Source organism: Xiphophorus hellerii, chromosome 19 (genome assembly GCF_003331165.1).
Source record: "Xiphophorus hellerii strain 12219 chromosome 19, Xiphophorus_hellerii-4.1, whole genome shotgun sequence".
In the NCBI taxonomy this organism is placed as follows: domain Eukaryota; kingdom Metazoa; phylum Chordata; class Actinopteri; order Cyprinodontiformes; family Poeciliidae; genus Xiphophorus; species Xiphophorus hellerii.
The window spans coordinates 16,486,757-16,511,816 of NC_045690.1; the positions used below are offsets into that span (position 1 = coordinate 16,486,757).

General features: G+C 39.6%; 2 protein-coding genes across 3 annotated transcripts; one reads left to right on the forward strand and one right to left on the reverse strand.

Moving 5' to 3' along the window:
* Positions 1–96: 96 nt before the first annotated feature.
* Positions 97–17,248, forward strand: ptpn21 (protein tyrosine phosphatase non-receptor type 21). Of its 2 annotated transcripts, XM_032547785.1 has the most exons (20): positions 97–308; positions 2,279–2,577; positions 3,510–3,679; positions 3,853–3,950; positions 4,744–4,811; positions 4,910–4,980; positions 6,108–6,195; positions 6,322–6,410; positions 7,158–7,245; positions 7,900–7,979; positions 8,073–8,180; positions 8,950–9,010; positions 9,725–9,800; positions 10,028–11,526; positions 12,860–13,000; positions 14,438–14,656; positions 15,070–15,198; positions 15,884–16,118; positions 16,224–16,381; positions 16,476–17,248. In XM_032547785.1, exons 2-20 carry the CDS (start codon positions 2,398–2,400, stop codon positions 16,602–16,604), a joined length of 3,687 nt encoding a protein of 1,228 aa, XP_032403676.1. In that variant the 5' UTR covers positions 97–308; positions 2,279–2,397; the 3' UTR covers positions 16,605–17,248. The 2 variants fall into 2 exon arrangements, with proteins under 2 accessions (XP_032403676.1, XP_032403678.1); XM_032547787.1 differs by lacking the exon at positions 8,073–8,180 and having other exon boundaries at positions 98–308.
* A 1,531-nt stretch (positions 17,249–18,779) lies between these two features.
* Positions 18,780–24,884, reverse strand: fam98b (family with sequence similarity 98 member B). Its single transcript, XM_032548274.1, has 8 exons — positions 24,692–24,884; positions 24,385–24,533; positions 23,806–23,934; positions 23,553–23,728; positions 21,514–21,594; positions 21,323–21,439; positions 21,077–21,244; positions 18,780–20,977 (listed from the first exon to the last, which is right to left on the reverse strand). Exons 1-8 carry the CDS (start codon positions 24,727–24,729, stop codon positions 20,696–20,698), a joined length of 1,140 nt encoding a protein of 379 aa, XP_032404165.1. The 5' UTR covers positions 24,730–24,884; the 3' UTR covers positions 18,780–20,695.
* Positions 24,885–25,060: the final 176 nt, after the last annotated feature.

Genomic DNA, 25,060 nt, shown 5'->3' on the forward strand with positions numbered 1-25,060 from the left:
AGTTCGAAATGTAGGTGGGCACTAAAGCGTATGTACTAAATATACAGCAGCGCGGAGGAAGACAGAGTCCACTTGTTGCTCTTCCAATCCCAGGAAGCGACACACGCTTGGAACTTTAGCGAACTGTTGGCCCAAGAGAGGCATGGAGTTGCTGCGTTAGTTCAGGTCTACGGACTAACTACAGTCTAGTAAAAGTCTCACTCAAAATCAAAAAAGTATCCGAAGAGTTGTTCTCAGCAGGGATCGATGACGAAATCTTTAAGGAGCTGATATAATTTGGACTTTTAAATTGCATCTCTTGGCTAACGGTAAAGTTAACACCTTTTTTCTTTCCAAAATATTTACCGGCGACGTCAGCCTCCCGAGGGTGCAGTCTATTTGCTGGAACAGAAGTTAGCTGGCTAGCTAGCAAGAGTTGGCTGGTAAATTGAATGACTTTGAAATATAGCAAGGGAAAATGGGGATTAGTTATAGAAGACGCCACATTATTTGTCCAGCTAATTTGAATATAGTTTGAATTATTTAATAGAATGTGAGATTGAATCTGCGTGGAGTTAATGAAAAGGCACTGTTTTTGTTTTGGTGTGTTTTTCGAATCACAGGTTCTAGCTGTAGGACAAGGCTATTTCCCGGGAGGGGATTATCCAAGCAAAAGCCTGAAAAATGATAAACGTAGGTCAGGCGGTGGAATTAAAATATTTGTGCAACTGTATGTTTTTTCTTCCAAATGAGCATTAAAACAGCTAAAAACTGAATGAATGAGAGATTAAAAAAAAATCACGTCAACAAGGTTTGTAAAGTAGAAAATGCAGCTCTGAAGATGACGTAAAACTGTGTTTGTCTGGATTATGACACCAGAAGAAATGACTTCTCCCACAAGTATCATACATTTTAAGATGAATCACTCTTCCTCACCTCTTACCTCTGGTTTTTAGGAGTCTGCAGCTGCAGCTCCGGGACCGCATCTGGCTCGTTTAGCAGTTTTCTGTGTTTTCATGAAAGATCTACATAATTTTGTACTTCAGAATGACATTAGTATTGAAATATTTTCTTTTTTTTTTCCATGTTTAAAAAGCAAACTGTATTTTCCCTCCCTTCAGTTTCCACAAATATGACATGTTCAGTTTAAGAAAAAATAGTTTATTCTCAATCTTAAACATTGGCTGAGTGTATATTTCTTTGATTGAACAATAAAACGTTTATATTTACAGAAAACGTTATTTGTATGAAGGGTTATGCATGTTTTATAGCTCTAGACTAATTTATTAGAAGCAAGGAAGAAGTTACTTTGTACTGTAAAGATTGCTGACCCATGAGAAGAGCTAGCACCATTTTTTCTGTGGGTGGAGGAAAGAAAAGCATGTTGTTGCCTAGATATTTAAGTGACACACTGGGAAAACACAGATGTAAATATTTTCAGGTAACATATTTTATTTTACTTTATTTTTTCTTGACCAATTTCTATTTTTAAAGTGTTCTGATAAGTTTGATAACACTGTTAATTTTTGGAAATGAATATGAAAATGTAGCAAAAATAAAAGATTTCTCAGTTTCACTAGCACGCACAGTTTAATGCATAGCAATATTTTGTTTGATGTTATTTCCATTTTTGCTCAAATAAAAATAAATGAATGCTGTAAGATTTTTTTTATTAAAATATATTTTCACAAAATCAAGAAAACACTGAAATGTCTACCTTAATTTGTTCTAATGCATTACATTTGCAAAAAATAATTTAGCGGGTATACAAAATTTTTGACCAGTTTAGAGTTAGGAAAACATGCTACTGCTATGACAGTGATTGAAAATTAGTCTCATTTTCTTCATTACTCTCTCTTCCATTGTGTTTCTATCCCTCATATTTTTTGTGTACTGGGAATACATTTTCAAACAATTAAGTGCAATAAACTTATTTTTTGTCATTTAAGTACATTTGACATTACATTTTTTCTTTTTCTAACATGCAAAAAAACAGTAGGCTGACATTTGCTGCAGGATTTATTGCTGTTCACGTGATGCAAACTGATCTATTTAGTCACATAGTTTAATTAGAGAACTGATGCTGTGTTAGCTTCTTAAATGAGTGCATCATTTTTTAGTATTTTAACCACTGCCTGAAATAAGTGCCCAGGGATAGCGAGAGTTGGGGCTACGAAGGGTAGTATTAGAGTTGCTTTGTGACAAGTAACAAGAAATATTTTTTGTTATACAGAGTTTTGTTGTCCCTCTATACTCGTGTACTCAGCGCATGTTTTGTCTTTCTCCTCTCGCATATCAGAGCTGACATTAAATGATGATCCTCATGACTTGAGACTTTCTCACTGTGTTGGAGCGAACACCAGAAGGGAGTACTTCCTCTGGACGACAAGACAACGCCACCTGTGAAACGAGTAAATCATGCCCTTGCCATTTGGCTTTAAGCTCAAGAGGACTCGAAGGTATACTGTTTCCAGCAAAAGCTGTCTTGTCACTCGGATTCAGCTTCTGAATGGAGAGTTTGTGGAGTTTACTCTGTCTGTGGAGAGCACTGGGCAGGAATGTTTGGAGGCAGTAGCCCAGAGACTTGAGTTAAGAGAGGTATGTATGGGTTTTCATTCAGTACAAATGCTGATTGTTTCTTTTAGGACTTACTATCTCAGCAGTAGAGTATTTTAGTTAGGCTGTCCTCCGGTCAGACTCCTTCTTGGAACTCCAGAATCGAACAGAAGAGACAGACAAGCAATTTCTTTCCAAATCAATGTAACATTGGAATATATTATTTAACTAATGTACACACAATCATAGAGCGCTACTTTAATGGGAACAACATCTAACACTTGGTATGAATTGTATTTTTAAAATTATTTTATAAAAAAAAAAAGAAACTATTCCAAACGTCTAACAGTGGCATAGAAACAGCACTGAGTCCGAATTTTTTTTTTTTTACCCCTCCAGGGGGTCTTTTTGTGGGCTCTAGTGTCCCTTATATGAAAGTAAGCTGACAGGAAAGGGGGAAGGAGAGGGAGAAGACATGCGGCAAATATCGTCTGGTCCGGGAGTCGACCAGACGAGTCAACGAGTCAAGGCCTCCAAACATGAGTCGCTCTATCCCCTACGCCACCACGGCACGCCCCTGAATCAGAATTTTAAAGGTTTCAAATTTCCAGTAGAAACTAAAAGTAAAGTTGTTTCTGTTGCAAGAGACCTGATAGCTTAATATTGCACTGCAAGCTAAATTGAAAGCAAATGCTTTAATGTTATTTACTGAGTAAGAAGAAACAACAAATAATTGCAGGAGGACAATATTTATATGTTCCCTAAATATTTAAAACAATTAAAAAGTCTCAAGGATGTTTTAATTGGGCTGAAGTTCTCTGTTAAAAGCTGTGATATCTTCCAATATCCAGCACTGAATTTGTTTAGAGGCTGTCATTAACATTTTGCCAGTAACTTCCAGATTGCCTGATGCTGCTGTCCTCCACCACTCTGTGGCTAATGTGTATTTGTTCCTGTTTGTCTGTGTGTTGTAGATCACATATTTCAGTCTGTGGTACTTCAATAAGCAGAACCAGCAGAGATGGATCGACTTGGAGAAAGCGTTAAAGAAACAGTTGGACAAATATGGGCAGGAACCCACAGTTTACTTTGGAGTTTTGTTTTACATACCTAGTGTTGCCCAACTGCAACAGGAGATCACAAGGTGAAGTTGAGAAAACCACCACAACTCCCATGATGTAAACATTTAAGAAACAATGATTCAAGAGTTCTAGTTTGAGTTCTTGAAAATCTGTCAGAGAGATTAATGTCATACTTTGATTGCACTGAAGCCTATAGTGTTTGCTCTGCTCTTACTTGCATGTCACTGTCCCACAGATACCAGTATTACCTACAGTTGAAGAAGGATGTTCTGGAGGGCAGGATCACATGCTCACTGGACCAGGTTGTTCGTTTAGCCAGTTTAGCAGTACAAGGTAAAAATCTGTGCGCAGCTTTAGGCTTTTGCCAGAAATGTAATATTTTCTGTTCCTGTGTGTTTTTGGCCCTAACTCCGTGTACATGCAACACACTAAAAGATCATTTTGAGCCTCTTGGTGTATTTATTCATTCATATTAAACAAAACACCAAATTAGTCATAAATTACATTAAATTACTCATGCTGCTCAGACAAACATTTTTATAGTCAGTTTTGGATGGCCAACTTGTTATGATTTATCAAAAATGCTGCATGTTTTCCAGCAATGGAGCTAAATAGGTAAGTGCAGCATTTTTTGCACCTAGAGCTCCTATTTAAAAGTCAGCTTTGTAAGCAGCTGGTAAAGAGTGCCTTCTACGTAGAGCAAAGTCCTTTTTTGATTTTTGCGATATGCTGCCTCTGAATGTCAACATCTGGTTTGTCAAGTTCTTCCAATTGATTTTAGATTTCTTCACTGTGTAATTTGATATGTTAACTCGGAAACTGTTATTTTGCTTCTGTCAGCTGTACCTCTCAATCAGTACTCATATCTGAAAAACTGAACACATCTGTGACTGTTTTTAGAAAACAACCTGAAGCTGCTAATATGTTTTTCAGACAATGGTACAAAACAAAATGGATCGTTCCAATTCTAAAATTTGACCGTCATGCAGTGCTGTATTACACTCTACTGACGTTCCTCATGGGTTTTCTTGTTAAAAATGCAAAGTGCTATGAGGAAATGAGACCTGAGAGTTTTGTTTTGGAGTTTATGTGTTGAACTGCACTCACTATTTTTTGATGCCGACAGCTGACTTTGGAGACTTCAATCGATACGACTCCCAGGAATTTCTTAAAAAGTTTGCACTATTCCCTATTGTAAGTATTTAGGTTTTTTTTATTTTCTCCAGTATAGAAAGTTACTTTTGCTCTTTTGTTTTACACTTTAGCTGTATGAAACCTAACTGTGTTTGCAGGACTGGATTCAGGATGAACGCGTGCTGGAGGAGGCCACTCAGAAAGTGGCAATTCTCTATCAGTCATTTAGGTGAGCATGTTTCCATCCATCGATTCTTCTCTGTGCTTGGATCAAGAAATCAATAGAGCTTAAGTTCAACTGGCCACTTTGCTCTCCTATTTTCTACCTACTCCTTTCCAGTCTGTTCTTTCCTTTTCAAATTTCTTAACTATTAACATGCCAGTTTATAAACATGCTGAAAAAATTGCAAAAAATGTTTTCTGGTGAAGTATTTTGATAAATAGGGATATATAAACAGATACTCTGATCCTTCATATGATTTATGTTCTCTCATCAAACTACAGATGTAAAAAGTTAGTGTGGATCACTAAATTATTGCACTGTTTAACATTTATAAAAACCATTAAAATTTTTTATTTTTTTATTTTTTGCAGAACTTCATACCATAACTTTATCAATTAGTTTTCAAAGACTTGTATGCGTGTTCAATGTGCTAATGGCGGAGAAGCAACTTGCTGTTTCCAGAAAACTTTATCCACCGCTGGCCGTTCAAACTAGCCTGAGCATTCATGCCAGGTCCTATTGTGACGAACTTGCAATAGCGCAGCAGACATTATGGGGGACCCTCCTCCTGGCTCTGAATGGTTGTTTCTAACTGAGCTGTGTTTCACACATTTGCTGAAGTACGTAAGCTCCCTGATGATGTTAAGAAAACTATAGTAACCTTGAAAATAAAAGCAGTATCATTATATTTGCTGCACTTATGGTATTTACATTTTTACTCCGGTCAAAGGTTGTCAACAGGCTGGATTCGGACCGCAGGCCGTAAAATGCCCAGGTCTGTTCTAGGTGGTAGTTGTTCTTTTTCAGACTTGAGCCTTAACTAATGTCAATAAAGCATGGGCTGAATGCCATGAGGAGTAAGGTTCAAATACAGTACAAAACAAACTTATTGAAGAAGTGGCAAGAGGAGACAAAGCCAGCATTGAATCAATGTTTTTTTTTTCACTCCAGTTTCCAGAGATTAGCTTTCTCTCTACCCACCTTATGACTCTGTAGCCATCAATGTGTACATCTAAAACAAAAAAGTTGACTCTAGTCATTGTGCTGTGACCTACTTCAACAGTTGTATCCTTGTTTGCTTTGCGTTTTAAGGGCGTTTTCATTTTATCATCATCCATTTTTCTTCTGTTCAGAGGTTTTCCAGCTCCTGAGGCAGAAATGCTGTACATGCAGGAGGTTGAAAAGTTGGAAGGTTATGGGCAGGAGAGCTATCAAGCCAAGGTGGGTCTGCAGCATCCGCCCTACAACTCTGCGCTCTCCAAACCATTCAGAACAAAGCTATTTGGTTGGTGCAATGTGGGAAAAAACAAGCCTTTATCAGTTTATTTTGATTCTTTTTTTGATCAGGACAACACAGGCATAGACGTCACTCTGGGTTCCTGTCTTGATGGTATCTTTGTAAAATATAAGAATGGACGTTCACCTTTATTATATCGGTAAGTTTGAAAGAAATTCATGCCATCTCTTGCTGTGCACTGCCTGTCAGCTGGTTGAACAAAGGCTGCTACACTTTCTCCTTGCTTACTACAAATTCAACCATTTGTAAATGTTTACATGTGTGAAAAGAGCGGATAGCTGAGCTGTGGCACGGAGACTAAAGGAATGCCACCTACCGTTCTTATTCAAGAGAAGATGTTTTAAAACCAGATTTGGCAAACAACAATTGACAAGTCTGTAAAGCAACTGAATGCTAGCTTGTTACCTAAGCTAATAGCCTGACTATGTCCCATTAGTACTCTAAATTGGGTGTAAGTTGACTGCTATATGTTTCAAAGTTAAAATGTCTATAAATAAATGTAATGGATCTCATTATGACTGTAATAATCAATGTTATGGTATTTTCTCAGTAGAAGGAATGTTTGGTGCTATGCCTTTTTTGAATTAAAGCACTAAAACCATGTTTGTCAGTGTGTAAACACTGGCCCAGGCCTAATTATAATTATCGTGTAAGCAGTGATTAATTAATCCTGCTGGTATAGAGGAAGCTGATAGTGAAATGATTCCTCTAGGTAACTGAAATACACTGTCTCACGGCCTAAATAGTAAATGACAAGTATTCTAAGAATATGTATCTGCAGGACAGAATTATTTTTAGGTATTTAGTGCTCCCACAATTAAAATAGTCGACCATTGTGTCTGTCTTACAGCAGTAACATCCTTTGTTGTTTTTACTGCCTGTTCAGGTGGCATGAAATTACCAACATGAGTCATAATAGGTCCTTCTTTGGCCTGGAGCTCAGCAACAGAGAGGAGAGTGTTCAGTTCCAGACCGTAAGTCTGTCCCTTCTCAACCAAAACATTGTTCTGTTTAACTTTATTTGGCTAAACTGGAATTTTGCATTTGTTATGGACTTTACCACTGGCTTAGCGGAATCCCTCTTTGTGAGTGTAGCATATATTTAGGGTGTGTTTTTAGCGTACCAATGTGGAAATACAGAAATAGTCTTGCGGAAGTATTCACACTCCTCAAACTTGTTCATATTTTGTCACGTTACAACCACAAACCTCTATGTATTTTATGTGAATTTTATGCCAAATAACAACACGGAATAATGCATGACTATGATGTGGAAGAAAAATAATATACATTTCAAAAAGTGTGAAACTCTGACACCAACCTCACCAAAATAAAATCCATTCTGCTGCCAGAAGTCACCCAATGAGTTAATAGAGTCTGTGTTTTTAATTTAATCTCAGCTGTTCTGTGAAGACTTTAGAAGTTTGTTAGAGAACATCAGTAAAGATGAAGATCAAGAAACACATAAGACAAGTTGGGGACTTTGCAGGGAGGGTGAAAAATATGTAAAAGCTAGAGAGTGTATATATTTTTCCACTGCACTGTTCTAATCAAACTAAGTTAAGTTCACCTCTGTACCTTTTTTTGTCTTGTAGTTTCAAATATGTGTTTTCTTTCTTTATTTGTAGGACGACATGGAAACTTCTAAATACGTCTGCCGCATGTGTCTGGCCAGACTCAAGTTTTATAAGACCAACAAGAGCAACTTGTAAGCATTTTGCAGCATGTCTAGCCTAGTTCCTGTCTCCTTCTCCTCTTCATTCTTACCTCATGTCTTTCCAATTCTCCTCTCTCTCTTCAGAGAGGAGAGTCCCCCCCTGCCCTCTGAGAGCTCCCAGAAGTCCCTTCTCACTCTATCCTTTCCTCGTTTTCCAATACTCTCTCGCACATCTCTGCTTTCAGATAAGGGGTGAGCAACACTGCCACCCTCTGTTTGTCTGTTCCCACAAGTTCGCCACCTGAGGACAAAATAAAAGCCCTCTATATTGCCTAAAGTATTGAACTGTGAATAAGAATGTAGGCGAGCCAATAATTGCGACCACATGTTCTATTTTTCTATTTTATTCAGATTCTACAAGCATTTGGTCAAGAATCAGTCGCTCTTAGAGTATCAGAAAATTCTAGTTCCATAATAAGATGACACCTAAGCACAAAGTCCATTTTTGAAATCTCGCTTTGAAACAACTAGTGGTGGTTTATAACAAAATGAAGGCAATTGAGAAGAGAGTGCTTGGCCACATAAAGGCGTTTATAGATCAAGAACAGGGCACAGAACTTCACGAAGCCATAAATTTTACTTTTCTGCAGTAAAGCATTTTTTGTTTATTGTTGTCACATGTTTTCTATGAGTCATAAGTCCATAAAGCAATGTCCATAAATCCATATTAAAGCCTATTTGTTAACGTTTATGTGTCTGAAGCGTCTCAATACTCTAGATATTATAGCATCTATGTAGATTTTTTCTTTGATCAAACATACCAGTTTTAAACTTAGTCAAAACACCACAAATGGGTTCTGACCCAACACTAATGAGCATTATGGACTAGAGACCAGGAAGCTTCCTGAAATGGATTTTCTGGGTAATTTAACATATTTATACGATAGAAATATTTAAACCAGTACCATTTTAGTACCGCTTTGTTTTAATAAGCTTTTGTTGTTTTTTTTTTTTCTTTCAGCCAAACTCCACCTACAGCAGTCAATTTAGTCAGACGGAGGTCTTCAACGAGAATATCTCTGGTAATGTCCACATTGTCCTTCTACACACCTGTTCGGTGGAACCAGTTTTATTTCATGCAATGTTAAACACTCTTTTTGAAATTTTCCCTGCAAAATTTGTTAAAATTGACAAAAGCAAAACTTTCTAACTTTTTTATATACGGTCTTGCTTCTGTGTTGCCTTAATATTTATAGATGTGATCATTTTAATACATAGCAAAAAAAAAAGATAGTACTAGTGGTTTAATGTGGTAACTCAATAAATGAACTGTCTGTGAAAATCATATTAATTTCATTGTTTATTTCATATTTTCTGCCCTCTGGCTCATCATAAAATAATCTCAACTTTAACTGTGGCTCATAAAGTAGCCCCTAACATTCTGTTTTTTAATCTGTATTGCAGTTTATCCGCAGACCAAATATCTTTTCTACGTTGCTCTTGAGCCCTGCCCACTGATTTTAATGTATGCCAGAGAGATTTAATGAATTGCAACACAGAAATGTAGAATAATCAAGTACAAAAAATCCCTTCTGACTGTAATTATAGTAAATAATGCATACTCGTATATAAATACTTGTGTATTTCATGAATTGCAGAAATCTTTACACCAGTTATTTATTTGATGCATGGTTTCCACATTGATGTAAATTAATCTGAATAGAAATAAATATTTAAAGACTTTTGACTCTAGTAGTTATGAGAGTTGATAAAATCTCTGTTTTGTTTCTTTGCAGCCAAAGTCTCAGGCCTACTTGATGCCCCAGATGCACTACAATGGTCATTTTACTGAGCCCTACACTTCATCACAAGGTAAGCACAGACTAGAAATAGGGTTACTTTCCCACATCAGGCAATGTGATCGAAATCCGCTTTTTTCCCCCCATAAGTGACCCATATCCAACTTTCTCACCAATGTGCCCAATTCCAATCTTTTCTCTCCTTTTTTTTTGAATTACCTTACTTTGTATTATGATCTTGTGACGATACTGTCGGCTCTCCCCACTGAGTAAACTTTGGATGTTCCCACTCTCTCGTAGATAACCTGTATGTGAACCCCCAGAATGGTTTTTACTACCACTCCCAGACCAGCCTGGACCGCTCTCCTCTGGAGTACAGCAGCGGAGGGCGTCTGCGAAACGGCAGCGTGTACAGCGCCCACAGCACTAGCTCACTGAACAATCCCCAGCACTACCATCAGCCCTCGCCCATGTCCTCCAACCCCTCCATTACGAGTGACATCACCAGGCCAGACTTCATTCCCTCCCATCGCCACAGCGCGCTCATCCCACCCTCCTATCGCGCCACTCCTGATTATGAGACGGTGATGCGGCAGAAGAACCGAGGCATGGCGGGGGGCATGGTTCTGTCTCAGGAGCATCGGCAGAGTCACTCCATGAGAAATTTGAACATCGGGAACTCGTACGCCTACAGCAGACCGGACCCTCTGGTTTACAGCCAACCAGAAATAAGAGTAGAGTATGGCGGAACGTCCCACCATCACCAGTACCCCTTTCATCTGGGCTCCAGCTTCCACAGCCCCTCTCCATACCCCTACCCTCCAGAGCGGAGGCCCGTTGTTGGAGCCGTCAGTGTCCCGGAGCTCACAAACGTCCAGCTGCAGCAGGCGCAGGAATATCCGGCCCCCAACATCATGAGAACGCAGGTCTACCGACCGCCGCCACCTTACCCGTACGCTTACCCGCGTCCTGCTAACAGCACCCCCGACCTGTCTCGTCACCTCTACGTCAGCAGCAGCAATCCAGACCTGATAATCACGAGGCGAGTCCATCACTCTGTCCAGACCTTCCAGGAGGACAGCCTGCCTGTCGCACACTCCCTACAGGAAGTATCAGAGCCTCTGTTCAGCGCTCCGCCGCATCGACAGCCGTACCACGCTCACAAGCGAAACTCCATCGAGATCGCCGGTTTGGCACACAGCCTAGAGGCGGTGAGGGTCAAAGAGAGAACTATGTCCTCCTCAGCAGCGGAAGCAGCAACCCCACCTCCTGTGGTGCATTCTGGGTCCCAGGTTAACGTGTTTTTAGAACATGTTAAAACAGCAGAGAGGGGAGACGCACAGTACGGACACAAAAAGTCTCTGTCTGATGCAACAATGCTAGTTCATAGCAGTGGGGAAGATGAGGAGTTGGAGGACGATATTGGGTGTCACACTCCTCTTTCACAGGAAGCGGTGGTTATTCCAGAGCAGCCGCCGCTGCAGCATCGCAGCCTGACGTCTCTGTCCTCTGTGACGACTCAGCAACAAATCCCAAAGGAGCCGCCTCCCGCGTATCCTATAGGGTCTGCCCTAGACCCCTCCAAAACCAGCTCCCTGGTCTATAAAGTTCACCCTCGGATCCACAAAGGAGAGCCGCTTTACCTGCTGTCAGATTTGAGACAACCTGAAATTATGCCCTCAGTGTCTGAGAGCGATGTGAGCGAGCAAGACAATCGCAAGCCTAAGAGAGACTTCAGTAAGGGACTTGTGTTCTCGCTTCCTGCTGGAGGGGAAACGTTGCAGGGTTTACCTCCTCCTGTGAGTTTCTTCTCTAAAAACCAGTTTTTTTGTCTTGTAGCAGATTTATTGTTATCAGGGTTTCTACAGAGTCTGGGAAAGTCTCAAGATGTGAAATTTGATTTAGGTGTTCTCCAACTCTGAATAAGAAGACTCCGTCCAACCAACCATTAATTTTAATCCTAACTACTGTCAGAAATATCTGATATAAATTCATAATAAAGTTATTTTTTTATATTTGAATTTAAAAAATTGGCTAAAAAAAGGTCAAAGAGCTGGAAATTTAAATCTTGTATTCCTGTCACAATGGCAAATTTTGCTTTATGATATATGATCCCAGTAGTTTTTGTAGCAAACGATAATATTTTTGTTTATGGACTATTTTCAACTAAAATAATGATAATGGCATATTAATGCAAGTTTGCGACTCTTAAAGACTAATAAACTTTAATTTTGTAAAGAACACTGGAAACTAATTCAAGATATTTTTATATCAAAAATAAAATACAACAATAAGAATAAAGAAAGAGGAAATAAAAAACACACAAAACCAAAACCTTAAATAAAATGAATCATTACCTCTTTGTAAATGAAATTGCTCTTCAAAAAAATATTAAATATCAGACTGGAAATAATTAAGCTCATGTTACAATTAATCTTGAAAAGTTTTGAGTTTTGAGATTGGATGATATGTATGAACCCTGTTGCAGGCCTTTTGTCAGTCATTTCCTGTAGACCAACATACAAACATTTGTTAATGAGAAGAGTTGTTCCCTGTAAGAATGCGAAAGTGAAGGTGTTGGCAAGACGAGCAGAAGAAACCAGACAGCCAACAAAAGTCGGCGTTAGACGTAGAGAAGCAGCTGGCAGACACTTCTAGGATAAAGTAATAAAGCTGGAATGTTAAAAATGAAACACAGGGCATTACCCCTGATTGTGTATGAAATGTAATATTTCTGTGCAGTGAGCTGCTCTGGTCAGCAGTGACCATAAACACACTTTGTCAGGTTTTTTTGGAACAGTTCTTAAAATACTAATTTAGATGTTGAATTTCTTTTTTTCAATTACGTTTTTGAAAATCACACAAACGGACCTTGAGAGAGAAAGAAGGAAGATGGGTTGGAAGTTTGCTTTGCCTGCAGATGATAACCACAATAGTTTCAGGTTGACAAGTCAGCAGGGAGGAATGCTGCTCTGCTTCCTCGTTGAACTGGAAAGGTGACATTTTAGCTAAAGAAAACAGTCAACAAGCATGCGCCGTCCCTCCCCTCACCTGGCTGGAGTCCCTTTTTTCTCCGCCGCTTTTACGCATTTCCCCTGATCTTTTCTCTTTGTCTCCGCTCGGTCACAACAGGGGATGAAGAAAGGATCCAGGTCAGAGGTGAGGAAGATGGGCCCTCTGAAGCTGGCCCGTCACAACGGCCTGTCGGTGTCCAGGAAAGTGGTGCAGAACGAGGTCATAGACGAGCCAGAGCAGCCGTCTAACGATGAAAAAGTAAGACGCTTCAGTTTTCACTGCCTTGCTCCTCGAGAATTAACACGTCTAATGTTTCATTTTCACATTTAAAACTAAAGAGAGAGATGTTTCTCTAAGGTTAAACAGCTGATCAGCAGGAGTTGCACGTCTTGCTGGTGTTCATAGACTTCAGGTGTGGATTTTTATTAAGAGGGAAACATAATGGAGATTCTTTCAGGTCCAAGTTTGATTAAGTTGTCTAAATTATGGTGCTTTTGTCTGAAAGTGTGAAAACATAATAATAAACAATTTTGAAGGTCATTGTTATTTGACTTGAACAGATGACAGCTGTTGTGCTTTTTTCTCTGCACAGCAACAATATTTACACTTTTAGAAAGTGTATTTAAAAAAAAAAGAGGTAAGAAGAATTTAACCAGGGTTGTTCTAACAGCTAACATTAAACTTATGCTATGACGACAACAATTACCGTAGTTAGACGGAGTGTAGTGTATTTTGTGACTCTTCTCTGAGATATTTTTAAAGTCTTTCTGCATTTTAATATCTAATTTTTATCTGTTTAAAATAAAATAAAAAATCCCCATGAAAAGTAGTCTAAGTTGTTTAAGATCTGACTAAAGATGAGGAAGATTATGCACAGCTCACTGCACTGAATAATTTATTCTCTTCATGAAATCAGTCCGGGGTCCTAAACCTGGGAAACATTTACTGTAATCCACACAGATGCTTTTGAATAAATCAGAATATCATTAAGAAATCTTTATTTTCATAGCATTTCAATTGTAGTTATCTAAACAGAGTAATTGCACGGAAATAAAAATTTATTTCTGTTGATTTTGATGATTATTTAGTTGCTCTGTTGAATAAAGTGTTGCCTTGGTGAAATGTCTCACACAGCTCAGACAGTGTTAGGGTTTCGTCTCTATTGCAGCCGATCAGCTTGAGGCTCCGCTGGGGCGTTAGGGAAGCTCTAATTACGTTATTATTGACCTTCAACTTGTCTGCACTGTCGGGTCTGGTCTCTCTCATCTTTCTTTTGACAATACTAAACCAGCTGGTGTATCTGGCAGCGTGGCCAGGTGCCGAGTCCTCCTGGAAAAATAATAAATCAGGATCTCCATAAAAGCTGTTCAACAGCTGGAAGCATGAAGAATGTTCCTGGTAGACAGCTGCGTTTGGTTTTAGACTTGACAAAAACCCAGACATTTCTGATATCATCCCTGGTTAAATTGTTCCTTAAAAGAAAAAAATGTGACTGTAACTCTTGTTATGGATAGATATCCTCCAGCTGCAGTCCACCTGAAACTGAACCCTTTTTCTTACACTGGCGCTGGTGTGCAGTCTTCTTAAAGATGCGATTATTATCAGTGCTAGACAAGGTTTTTTCCTTTAACTCAACTTTCCATTAACATTCTTAAACATAATTGGGTTGGTCTAAAGTGTGTGTGTGTGTTTCAGTGTAAGTTGCTGGAGCAGCATGTGGAAATGGGGGAGCTGCTGAAGGAGTTTGAGAGCGTCCCAAAGCGCGTTCCAGGAGAGGATTGTAACACGGCCCTGCTTCCAGAGAACAGGGACAAAAACCGCTTTGTAGACGTCCTGCCTTACGACAGCAGCAGAGTGGAGCTGGTTCCCACTAAAGAGAACAACACAGGCTACATCAATGCATCGCACGTTAAGGTAAGAGACGCACGGAGATGTTTAATAGTGGTTCACAAAACCTTTTGGCTTCTAATGGAAAACATTAGAAGCAAGGAGATGCAACCAACAAACCAGTTAAGCAAGGACTCAACCAGCCTCTACATTTAAACACCTGGAGCTGCTGCTTTTCCACAGGAGGAACATTATTGTCACAGATATGATATAAAGGATTGGATTAATTTCTTGAGATCTTCTCAGGGCCCAAATGCTTTCCTAGACCACTTTTGGTTTCACATTTAGTCTCGCTTTCTAGAATTTTAGCAAGTGCACTGCTGCTATTCAAAATGAGTATTTAAGCTTCGTCAGTCATGCGTGTCGGATTATCTGTGGCATTCAAATCTGCCACACTGACATTCCTGCTGCTTCCCACTTCCTCCCATTGTCTCCATTAGGTAACAATAGGTGGACAGACGTGGAGCTACATCGCTGCACAGGGTCCTCTGTCTCACACGTGTGCAGACTTTTGGCAGATGGTGTGGGAGGAGGACGTCTCCATCATCGCCATGGTGACTGCTGAAGAGGTGTGTTCATTCCTTACAATCAAAGTTAAACAGTTGCATTTATTCATTCATTTGGGTTCATCTAAAATGCTCAGATACATCGCCCTGCACAGAAAATATGAATTATTCTCTAATATGTCATTAAATGAGGCAAAACCTTTACTATTTTTATGTTCTTTTGGATCTACCAGATTATTTATGTTTGATAAATGCCAAAATAACCAGATGTATTTATAAAATATATATTATTCTTTAAATTCATAAATTTTCATACAACTATTATTGCCGTGGTGGAAACTGGTAGCAGAGTGTCATTCCCTTTGAAACAATGGATTTTAAAAGGATGTCTAAAAAAATATCTCTCATATTACTTTAACACTGTGTAAATAATACAAGACAATTCAGCGGTTATTTTAATGGGTTGAAGTTGGAAGTAAATTATAGATGAACAGCTTGAAAGCTTTCGCTAAAGGATACAGACGGCTTTTAATTAGGAAAAGACGTTATTGTGGTATTTAGAAATGGGCTTTAGGTTGTTGACTTAAGAGCCGTATCTAGCTACGGATATACGCTGATGTCATCAGGTGACAGGATAGAGATCTAGAAGGTTCTTTTTAAACAGAGGTAAAGGATGAGGCCGAATATGGTTCCCTGAGGAACTCCTTCTACTACAACGCCAGTTTTCCACATCCCTGCCTTCCTGCAGGAGAGCGGTCGAGAGAAGAGTTGCCGCTATTGGCCTCGTCTTGGCTCCCGGCACAACACGGTGACTTACGGCCGATTCAGGATCACCACGCGCTTCAGGACGGAATCTGGCTGCTACGCCACCACAGGGCTGAAGATCAAAAACGTCCCCAAGGACCAAGAGAGGACAGTCTGGCACCTGCAGTACACGGACTGGCCTGACCACGGCTGTCCAGAGGACTTTAAAGGCTTCCTCAGTGAGTGGAACCAGTCTGCTCTTTATGATCCAATCTATTATTGACTTATTATGAAATATTTTAAAGATAACCTGTCGCTTCTTCTTTCTGTGAATACGTCTCCAGCGTACCTCGAGGAGGTCCAGTCTGTGAGGAGACACACGAACGCCATCAGTGACCCGAAGAACATCAACCCAGTGCTGGTCCACTGCAGCGCAGGAGTGGGTCGCTCTGGAGTCGTCATCCTTTCTGAGCTCATGATAGCTTGTCTGGAACACAACGAGGTAAACTATCCTTCGTGAAAGAGGAGGAGGAAAACCAGAGCTAGCGTTTGTTCATTTGCGAATGAGCATTATGTAAGAACCGCGACTGTTTCAGATGCTGACCGTCCCAGAAGTCCTCAGGCTGCTGCGCGACCAGAGGATGCTGATGGTTCAGACGTTGTCGCAGTACACGTTCGTCTACAAAGTTCTCATTGAGTACCTCCGCAACTCCAGGCTCATCTAATGGGCGACGCATCATGGATTACTGCAGAGAGGAGGATTAAGCATTTATAACAAACTGCACTGAGGCAGCTGCTCATATCTGTCCCAAGCGTGGGCGCCATAATTTGGACCCTGTTTTTGCTAAGTATTAAATCATTTTCATTCTAAGAAGTGAAATGATGAGAAGAGACGCCACATGAAGAAACTCAGACTGTGACCTGCCTCTTAACAGTATTATCTAAAGATATTATTTTTTTACACACACACACACACACACACCCACACACACACACACAGGTTGTTTAATAAAGCCCAGCACTTTGATGGTACCATGTGTACATAATGAAGCAATGCTAAGCTGCGTAAAACAAATACTTTGTCATACATGTTATTGAAAACTTTTATGTTCATTTAATGAAGGATACTTTTGAAATCACGGATAGGTTCTTCTGAGTAAATAAGGAAATCTTTGAAAATTTAATTTATGTTAATAATTTGATTCAAAAAGTTAAATGTGGAAACATTATGCAGTGATATTTGATAAGTATGGCTTACAGGTCAGTTTGAATATTACAGAAGACAAATAAAAAGGTGTTGTACACTGCAAAAACACAAAATCTTACCAAGTATTTTTAGTACAAATATCTTGGTACGCTTAAAATAAGACAAAACTAACTTGCAAGGAACTTTTCAGCAAAATATAGGAGCTTGTTTTAAGTCAATAATTTCTTAATGTTAACAAAAAAAAGTACTGGGTCCATTGGCAGATTATTTCACTTACAACAGTGGTTCCCAAAGATTTTCATCTGGGCCCCCCCAGTGGTTCCCAAAGATTTTCTGGGCCCCCCTATGGATTACAATAAAATCCCCCACAAAAAGAAAAAAACAAAATCAACCGGGCACACACATCGTTCAACCAGACATAAACCTATACACATATTTTGTTTTCAAACTCCACTGAAGTTTATTTCACACTTCAGGTTGCAACAAAACAAACTACCAACCATCTTTACAGTGAAACACTTTTGTGTAACTTTTGTTTTTTTTTCATTCATCCATACTGCTCCCCCCCCTCCCCCCCCCTGCAATGGCACTGCGCCCCCTCTGGGGGGCGCGCCCCACACTTTGGGAACCACTGACTTACAACATGAGAGTAATGATATTGTAAATGAAGTAATCTGCCAATGGAACTAGGAAGATTTTCATCAATATTAAGAAATTATCAACTTAAAACCAGCTGCTTCAGCTTGGTGAAAAGTTACTTGGTTCACTTGAAATGAGACAAAACTAAGAAACCAGACTAAAAATACTTGGTAAGATTTTGTGCTTTTGCGGTGTACAACTTTGGGTTTTTATCAGCTGTAAGCCATAATCATCAAAACCAATCTCACGATATATATCAGTGTTAATACATCCACATAACGAGTTTAGCTTTTTGGATTGAATTAACCATGTTGGATTATATTCCACTTTATTCAGATGTACCTTTGTTGTATTGTTGCTTTGTTTCGTCTCTGCTGTCTGTTGGGAAACTCAGAAAGTAGCTTGTTGAATCTGAGATCGTCTTCTAGAGTTGAGATAAAAAAAATAATCAGGCTGTTTGCATAAAAATATGCATTTGTAGTGTTTTAACAAAATCTACTTTACCTCTGAGGAGCTCTAAAGCCACACACCTGCTATAAGAGGGACAGTGAGGACTGGACTTTGTGAAAAACTGGACGGCTGAGAACTGGAACGAAGAGAAAAGTGCTAATTTTTATTTTTATTTTTTGGAGGGGAGGGGGGAGTTTTATTTATTTATGGGTTTATAACAGTTGGAGTTTGTATTTAAAGATTTACTATTTGCTGCAACTAAAAACAAATACATACACTGTCTAAGCTGTTACAAAGTGCCTTAAGAACTGGGAAGGCAGAACTTTTTTTTGTATTTTGGAAAGCTAAGAAGGACATGCTTCTGAATTAGTGTAATTTATTGAAGTGATAAAGCATTTTGTGAAGGAGATACGAATGAAACGTGATTTTATTTTTTTTCCTGTATAAATCAGACGACATGCAGCAGTGAGCTGGTTCGGCTGAACGGAGCGTCTCCGGTTCCGACTGGAGTCGCCCCACGTTTATTCCTCACTCCGATTATTAAAGAAATCAAGAGTTTAAACTGCACAGAAACAACGTTTACAGACACTCTGGAACAAAAAAATAATTAAAAGTCTCAATTTATTGTTGTTGACAAGTTTTTCAAAGACACAACGATGTGAGCTGAAAAAAAAAATGCTTTAGATTTTTCTTTTTAAGAATTAAAACTAAAGTGTAAACGTTCAACCATGTACAGGTATTTTTGTCACTGTAAATTCTGCTCCAATTAAATATTGTAAAAATGTTTATAAACTATATGTATTAAAGCCAACATGCTGTTACCGATAAAAGTAAAAGTATTGAAATAAGTTGTTCTTGCATCAAACTGTTGAAGTTCAGTCCATTTTATGGAGACTGATAGAGGCTTTTATTCTTTTAAATCAGATTCGAGGACTCCTATCTACTCCAGGTAGCACATTCACAGCGCTGCTGGTAGTTTTCAGTTTCAAATCTAATACAAATTTAAGAGGTCTCTCCTCTTTTCATGTGAAATAATGTAGAACAATTGACTAAATGTACAATTTTCTGCTCATATATTTACGGTAATAAAGTCCTCACTCACTGTGGTTAACCTTTTCCAACAGCTTTCAGGTCAGACGTTTACAGTCACATCATGCTAATTCAAATACTTACTTTTGGTTTTTTGATGCTTTGTTTACTCTAGAGGTGGGCTGAATAAACATTTTAAAAACAAAGAGTTAAGTTTTCTTTTTCACTAATCCACAAATGGTCAAAATTATTGATTTCATTTTGTCAGTGCTATGCAAATAAACTGAGATGAACACACAAATGAAAGCTACTGAAAATGTGTCGCCTAGGTTTAAATCTACAAGAATGGGAGTCAAAAACCAACCAGAATTATGGCAGATGCTTGTCGAAAAACTCAACTGGAGTTTAATGAGTTACATTTAGCCAAATATTAGAGGGCATCCATGTACATTTGAGTCTGCATGTAAATGTAGATTCAATGACGTCCACCATAAATTCAAACTTGTGCACCCAATTATTAGAAGTTGTTGTGTAAATACAAATAAAGAACAATTAAAAATCATATTTAAAAATCCAAAACCGATATTACATTAAGAGCTAAACGGGTTTAACTTTTAACCAGCACTGCAGATTTGATCATAGTCATCCTCTGATCCACCCGCTCTAATACTTCCAGTGTTCACAGTTAAAAATACGTTTTTTTTTTGTCAAACGTAAAACAATTAGCATCTTGAAGCATTCCATGATGAGTTTCCCAGGACAGTGTTGCTAAATAACAAAGTAAAACACAATTTCCAGAAAAGCTGTTCTATAAGTCTTGTTTGTCGACCCGTAGCTCCCAATTGGAGCTACATTACATTAGTTTAATTTAACCCACTTATTACCTCTGATCTCGTAATGACTAGAGATGCACTGATTGCAGTTTTCTGGCCGATCATCGATCTCTAAAGAGCCTGACTTGCTGAATCCAGTTCTGGTAGATACAGATTTTCTTGATAAGTGACACTGCCAGGTGTTATAAGGTCATAATACACCTTTGGAAAACACTGAACAATACAAACTTGTTCTAACTGCACATGAGGTAGTGTTCTCAAATAAAATGAGAAGTTTAGAGCTTTGCTGTCTAAACTATTAAATTAGGTAAACTAATTTAATAGTTTAAATCAGGCCTCCTACTGCAGATGTGGAGGTAGATAAGATTGATGGATTAGATCGGCTTCACATGTATCGACCGATCACATAAAATTAGGAAACATTGCCGATCAATCAGTGCACCCCTAGTAACAACAGCTGATTTGCCCATAAAACATATAAAACAACACAAAATACTAAAGTCTGATGATAAAAAATAAGGAGGGAAGGCTTCCCATTGGCTGGCATCAGATGAGTGTTTTGTTCCACCAGATATAGACTGAGTTGAGTTCATGTTAGATTATGGTGTGCAACTTTAGCTACATTTGGATCAAATGAAAACTCAAAACACAGCAGATGCTAATACTGGTATCGTCCTCTCTTCCCTCCGTGTCCTCCATAGTCTCCATGTCTGTTGTGTCCTCCTTGGTTCCATCCTCCTCCCTTCCATCCTCCACCACCTCCCCATCCTCCTCCACCTCCTTGACTCCAGCCGCCGCCGCCTCCTCTTTCTCCGCCACCGCCGCGCCCTCCCCATCCTCCACCTCCATCTTGCCTCTTCTGCCAGGGGGGCATCTCAGGCGGCGGGGCGTCTATCTCGGAGGGACGTCCTCCTCGGTCCGGCACTCTTCCCATCAAAACCTGTTAAGGTAACCAAACGTCTCTGTGAATATCACCCGTCAACTTGAAGTATTTTATTTTTATTTTTTTGTATGTGGAAGCGTAATTTGCGTCTTGCACCTTGTTGACGGCGCAGGCGGTGTTCACCCGGCTGGAGCCGCTGCTGGTCTTCACCACGTTGCAGATGTCCTCCCTGGCCGCCAGCAGCTCGGCCACGTCCACCGAGGACTGAGGCTTCAGAGAGTGGCGCTTGGGCTGGTAGGCTCTGGCCATGCTGTCCACCTTCACCTGAGCAAACAAGACGCTCTTAGCAACAAAGCCACGCTCGTTGGCTAGTTTTCAGTGAGTAGCTCCGTGTTTACGTGCCTTGGCTCTGTCTGACCAGCCGAACGACTGAACGGTGACGTCCAGCCGCTTGATCAGCATCCTGCGGCGACACTCGTACTCTGACGACAGAATCGTGTTGATGCCGTGCAACTTCTCCTGCGGGGATACGCTTCGGTGAGAACTGGGCTCGGCAGGAACGTAAAGCGCATGACTTGAACTTGTTTACATACCCACTGCTCACTGCTCAGAGACTTCTGGAACACTGGAGAACCAATGAAGCCTTTAGGAAGTTCTTGAAGCAAATGTTCCACCTACGATTAAAGGTTTTCGTACTTTAGTAAATCATTTCTGCAAGGACGAACACCCCAAACAAAGAGTATGTGCCCCATGCGCACCTCTAGGCCTGTCGCGATAAACGATAAATCGATTAATCGTACGATAAATTAAAACTATCGACGTCATTTTAATTATCGGCATTATCGTCTCTTCCGGCCTTTTTCTCTTTCTGTTAATGACACTGAATGAAAAAAAGACTTAACTCCGGTGCTCTCCACTGACTCCTCCACACATTAGCCGACAGAAATCCTAGGTATAACGGTTCGATCGGGTTCGGTCCTGCCGTGTGGTGTCCAACAATGGGCACAAAATAATGGCTACAAGTCCAGTGAACTAATTTTAAAACCAGGCATTAATCAATGCTTTACTACAGTCTACCTGCAATGCATGTGGCTAGTGTCAGCGTAAAGTCCTGACTGAATGAAAATCATTAGAACCTATTTACGTCACGTTAATGAAGAACAGATGAAAAGTTACCGGGTTTATCAACTGCGGTAGTAATTTCGCTCCAACTCCTCCTCTTGTCATTTCTATATTCTTTGCATGTTGAATAAACATTAATGTTGTTTCCACATATCATCTCCAATGTCCGCTGGACTTCGGGTTGCGCCGTGTCAGCTGTTTGGGATTCCCCTACGTAATTTCCCCTCAGAAAGTGCGGAGGAGAATCCGCGCTTTCTGATTGGCTACCTGTCACATTCAACAGGCTGCGTTAAGATCCCAGTCGGGGAAAAACCCTGATTTAGATCGGAGCGGCAACGACGATCTACCGTAACACACCACACAATCTTAGAAAGATCAACGTTTTAAGATTGTTGTATGGGGAAAAATAGGAGCAAAAAATCGTGTAGTGTGAATTATTGCATCAGGTAGTCGATGTGCCCATCTTCTCTATTTAAATCTAATTATTACTGAAGGGCAACATAGTATACAGACTTCATAATCTGCACTCTTTTGGTTGAATGCAGTATTTATTTCCACTTTTACTTTATGTTGTTTAGTTTTTTTTTTTTCAAGTGCGTTTTTTGTTAATGGAGACTGAGAATCCATTTTATTTTTGTTTTTGGTTGTTTTGTTTATTTTGTTTATCAGTTCCAGTGTTTAGTGTTCTTTTGAAAATAAAGTGTATCTATCTTTGGCAAGAAATCGCATGGATTATTATGTCATTTCCATTAAATCAGTGTAAAAAGGTCTTCAAACAATATTATCGTTTATCGCAATAATTTTTGAGACAATTAATCGCTCAGCAAAATTTGCTATCGTGACAGGCCTACGCACCTCTCCTATTCTCGCACTTTATGTTTCAGATCATCAGGCAAACATTAATATCACACAAAGAGTGAAAACAGGAAGTTGTTTCCAAATGTATTAAAGGACAAAAATAGCTTTCTGTACTCGATGCTATGTTAAAATATTTCCTGCTTTTATGAGTTACTGCGAGTTGTGAGGCACCATGTTTGAGACCTTGACCTCCTTTGTCCTCAAACAATGTCTTGGTTTTACACTAAAAGACATCGAATGCTGTTTTCGAACTAAAACGGCTTCTGAATAAAAGAACTGCTACATGTGGATTATACTGACACGTATCCTAACCACCAGAGGCTAGAATATTATGACTGCTGATATTTAAAAAAACATTTAGATCAAGCAATATTTTATTATTTTCTTTCTACGTTTTTAAGAAGTTCCAATGTAAACTGAGTAATAAATGAGGCTGCAGCAGTCCTCATTTCTAGCCTACACATATGGTCCTAGTCAAATCTATGTGAAAAATGTTATTTTTCACATTAAATCGTTTCTTTTCCTACTAAATTTCCCAAAGTATTGCAGCGACACCAAGTAGAATCTCATTGAAATCAACAAGTCGTATACAGTAAAAATAGAGACGTAACAAATCAGGCCAGCTAAAAATTGGCCACCTGACTAGCCTCACCTTGTTTTTCACTTGAGAAAAAACCTCTGCTGCCTCTCTTCCTCCAGGCTCCGGCAGCTTCAGCGTCTCACAGATCGCTGAAAGCTCCCGCTGAACCGAACTCTCATCTCGGTGCTTCTCAGAGTCTCTTCTGCCGCTCGCGATCTGAGCTGCCTGAAGCTCAGAGCTCAAAAACACTAAAACAAGGCCATCCTTGTTTTAAATTTCTCCCAATCTTCCCTCAAGAAGCTGATTAAAGGGGGCGAACACTTACAGACAAACTTTAGGTGGTCTTTTGTGCTCCGTGTGCTGCCCCGGAGGATCCCTGAAACGGCTCCTTCAAAGGGACAGTGCAGCTCTTTCAGCAAACCGCTCATCTCTACCTGAAGGCTGTCCATGTCGTCTGAAGAGAGAAAACCAAGAGTTGGAAAGTTTGAAAAGATGGTAAGAGAAAAAAATATATATAATCAAAATTTAGGGCAATTTGTTTAGGCTAACTAATATTAAAAGTGGAACTAAACCACAAAGCCTCTGAAATTTCAGTACAAGATCCTTGATGCTACCAAAGGGGGGTATTATGTATTTCCAGGCACACAGTATCATTTTATTGCACAAAAATGTCATTATTAATAAAATGCCCTTTAAAAAGAATGTTTTTTTCTTAAGGGGTGTCTAAGAGTTTCTAACACATGCCACATTTTTCTGATTTTGTGTATTAAATAAATGACGTATCTTTCTACTTCACAATTGTGATAGGCCATTAGTAATAAGGTGTGAAGATTTCTGCGGAGCACTGAATGGTTCAAATATTTTATCTTTGAACCTTTAGTTGTCATTTATGGGCGTGACTCACCTGGTCCAGATGTAATGCTCTCCTCCAAACCACAGACGGGCTTCAGTCTAGACGCCAACCACCGACAGAGGTCCACATACTCCGGGGACGAAAGGCCTCCCTCTGCCGCTCTTAGCAGCACCTTCTCCTCCAATAGAGGCCCGTCATATCTGCGGAGCGTCGCATACAACCATGAGGTATAAAACATTCACAGAAGTCAGACTTATGTCATGTATCCTCAAACCGCAACTTTAGTCGTCTTCAGTCCTACTGAGGATCCGACTTGAGCTCGTCAGCTAGTCAACATGCTAGCAGCGATTTAGCTTACCCGAGCTGCTCCAAGGAGTCCAAAATGTCACTCTCCATCCCCGAACTGTTGCTCCGTTGGTTGATTAAAACATGGTAATGTTACGGGTGGATGTGTGTCAATATAGACATGATTTGGACCCATTCATTTTCACCATGATGCCCGTGTATCCAAAGGCGTTCCTTCAGCTACATAAGCCGGAGTGAAACAGTGATGATGAAAGGTTCCGCCACCGGTAAAAACATAAATTCACAATAAAAGTAATAGTAGTAGTAATAATAATAATAGTAATAATAGGTGGACCATAATCATACTTTATTTAAATGTCAGATATTATATATATTATATATACAGTACAGACCAAAAGTTTGGACACACCTTTCTAATTCA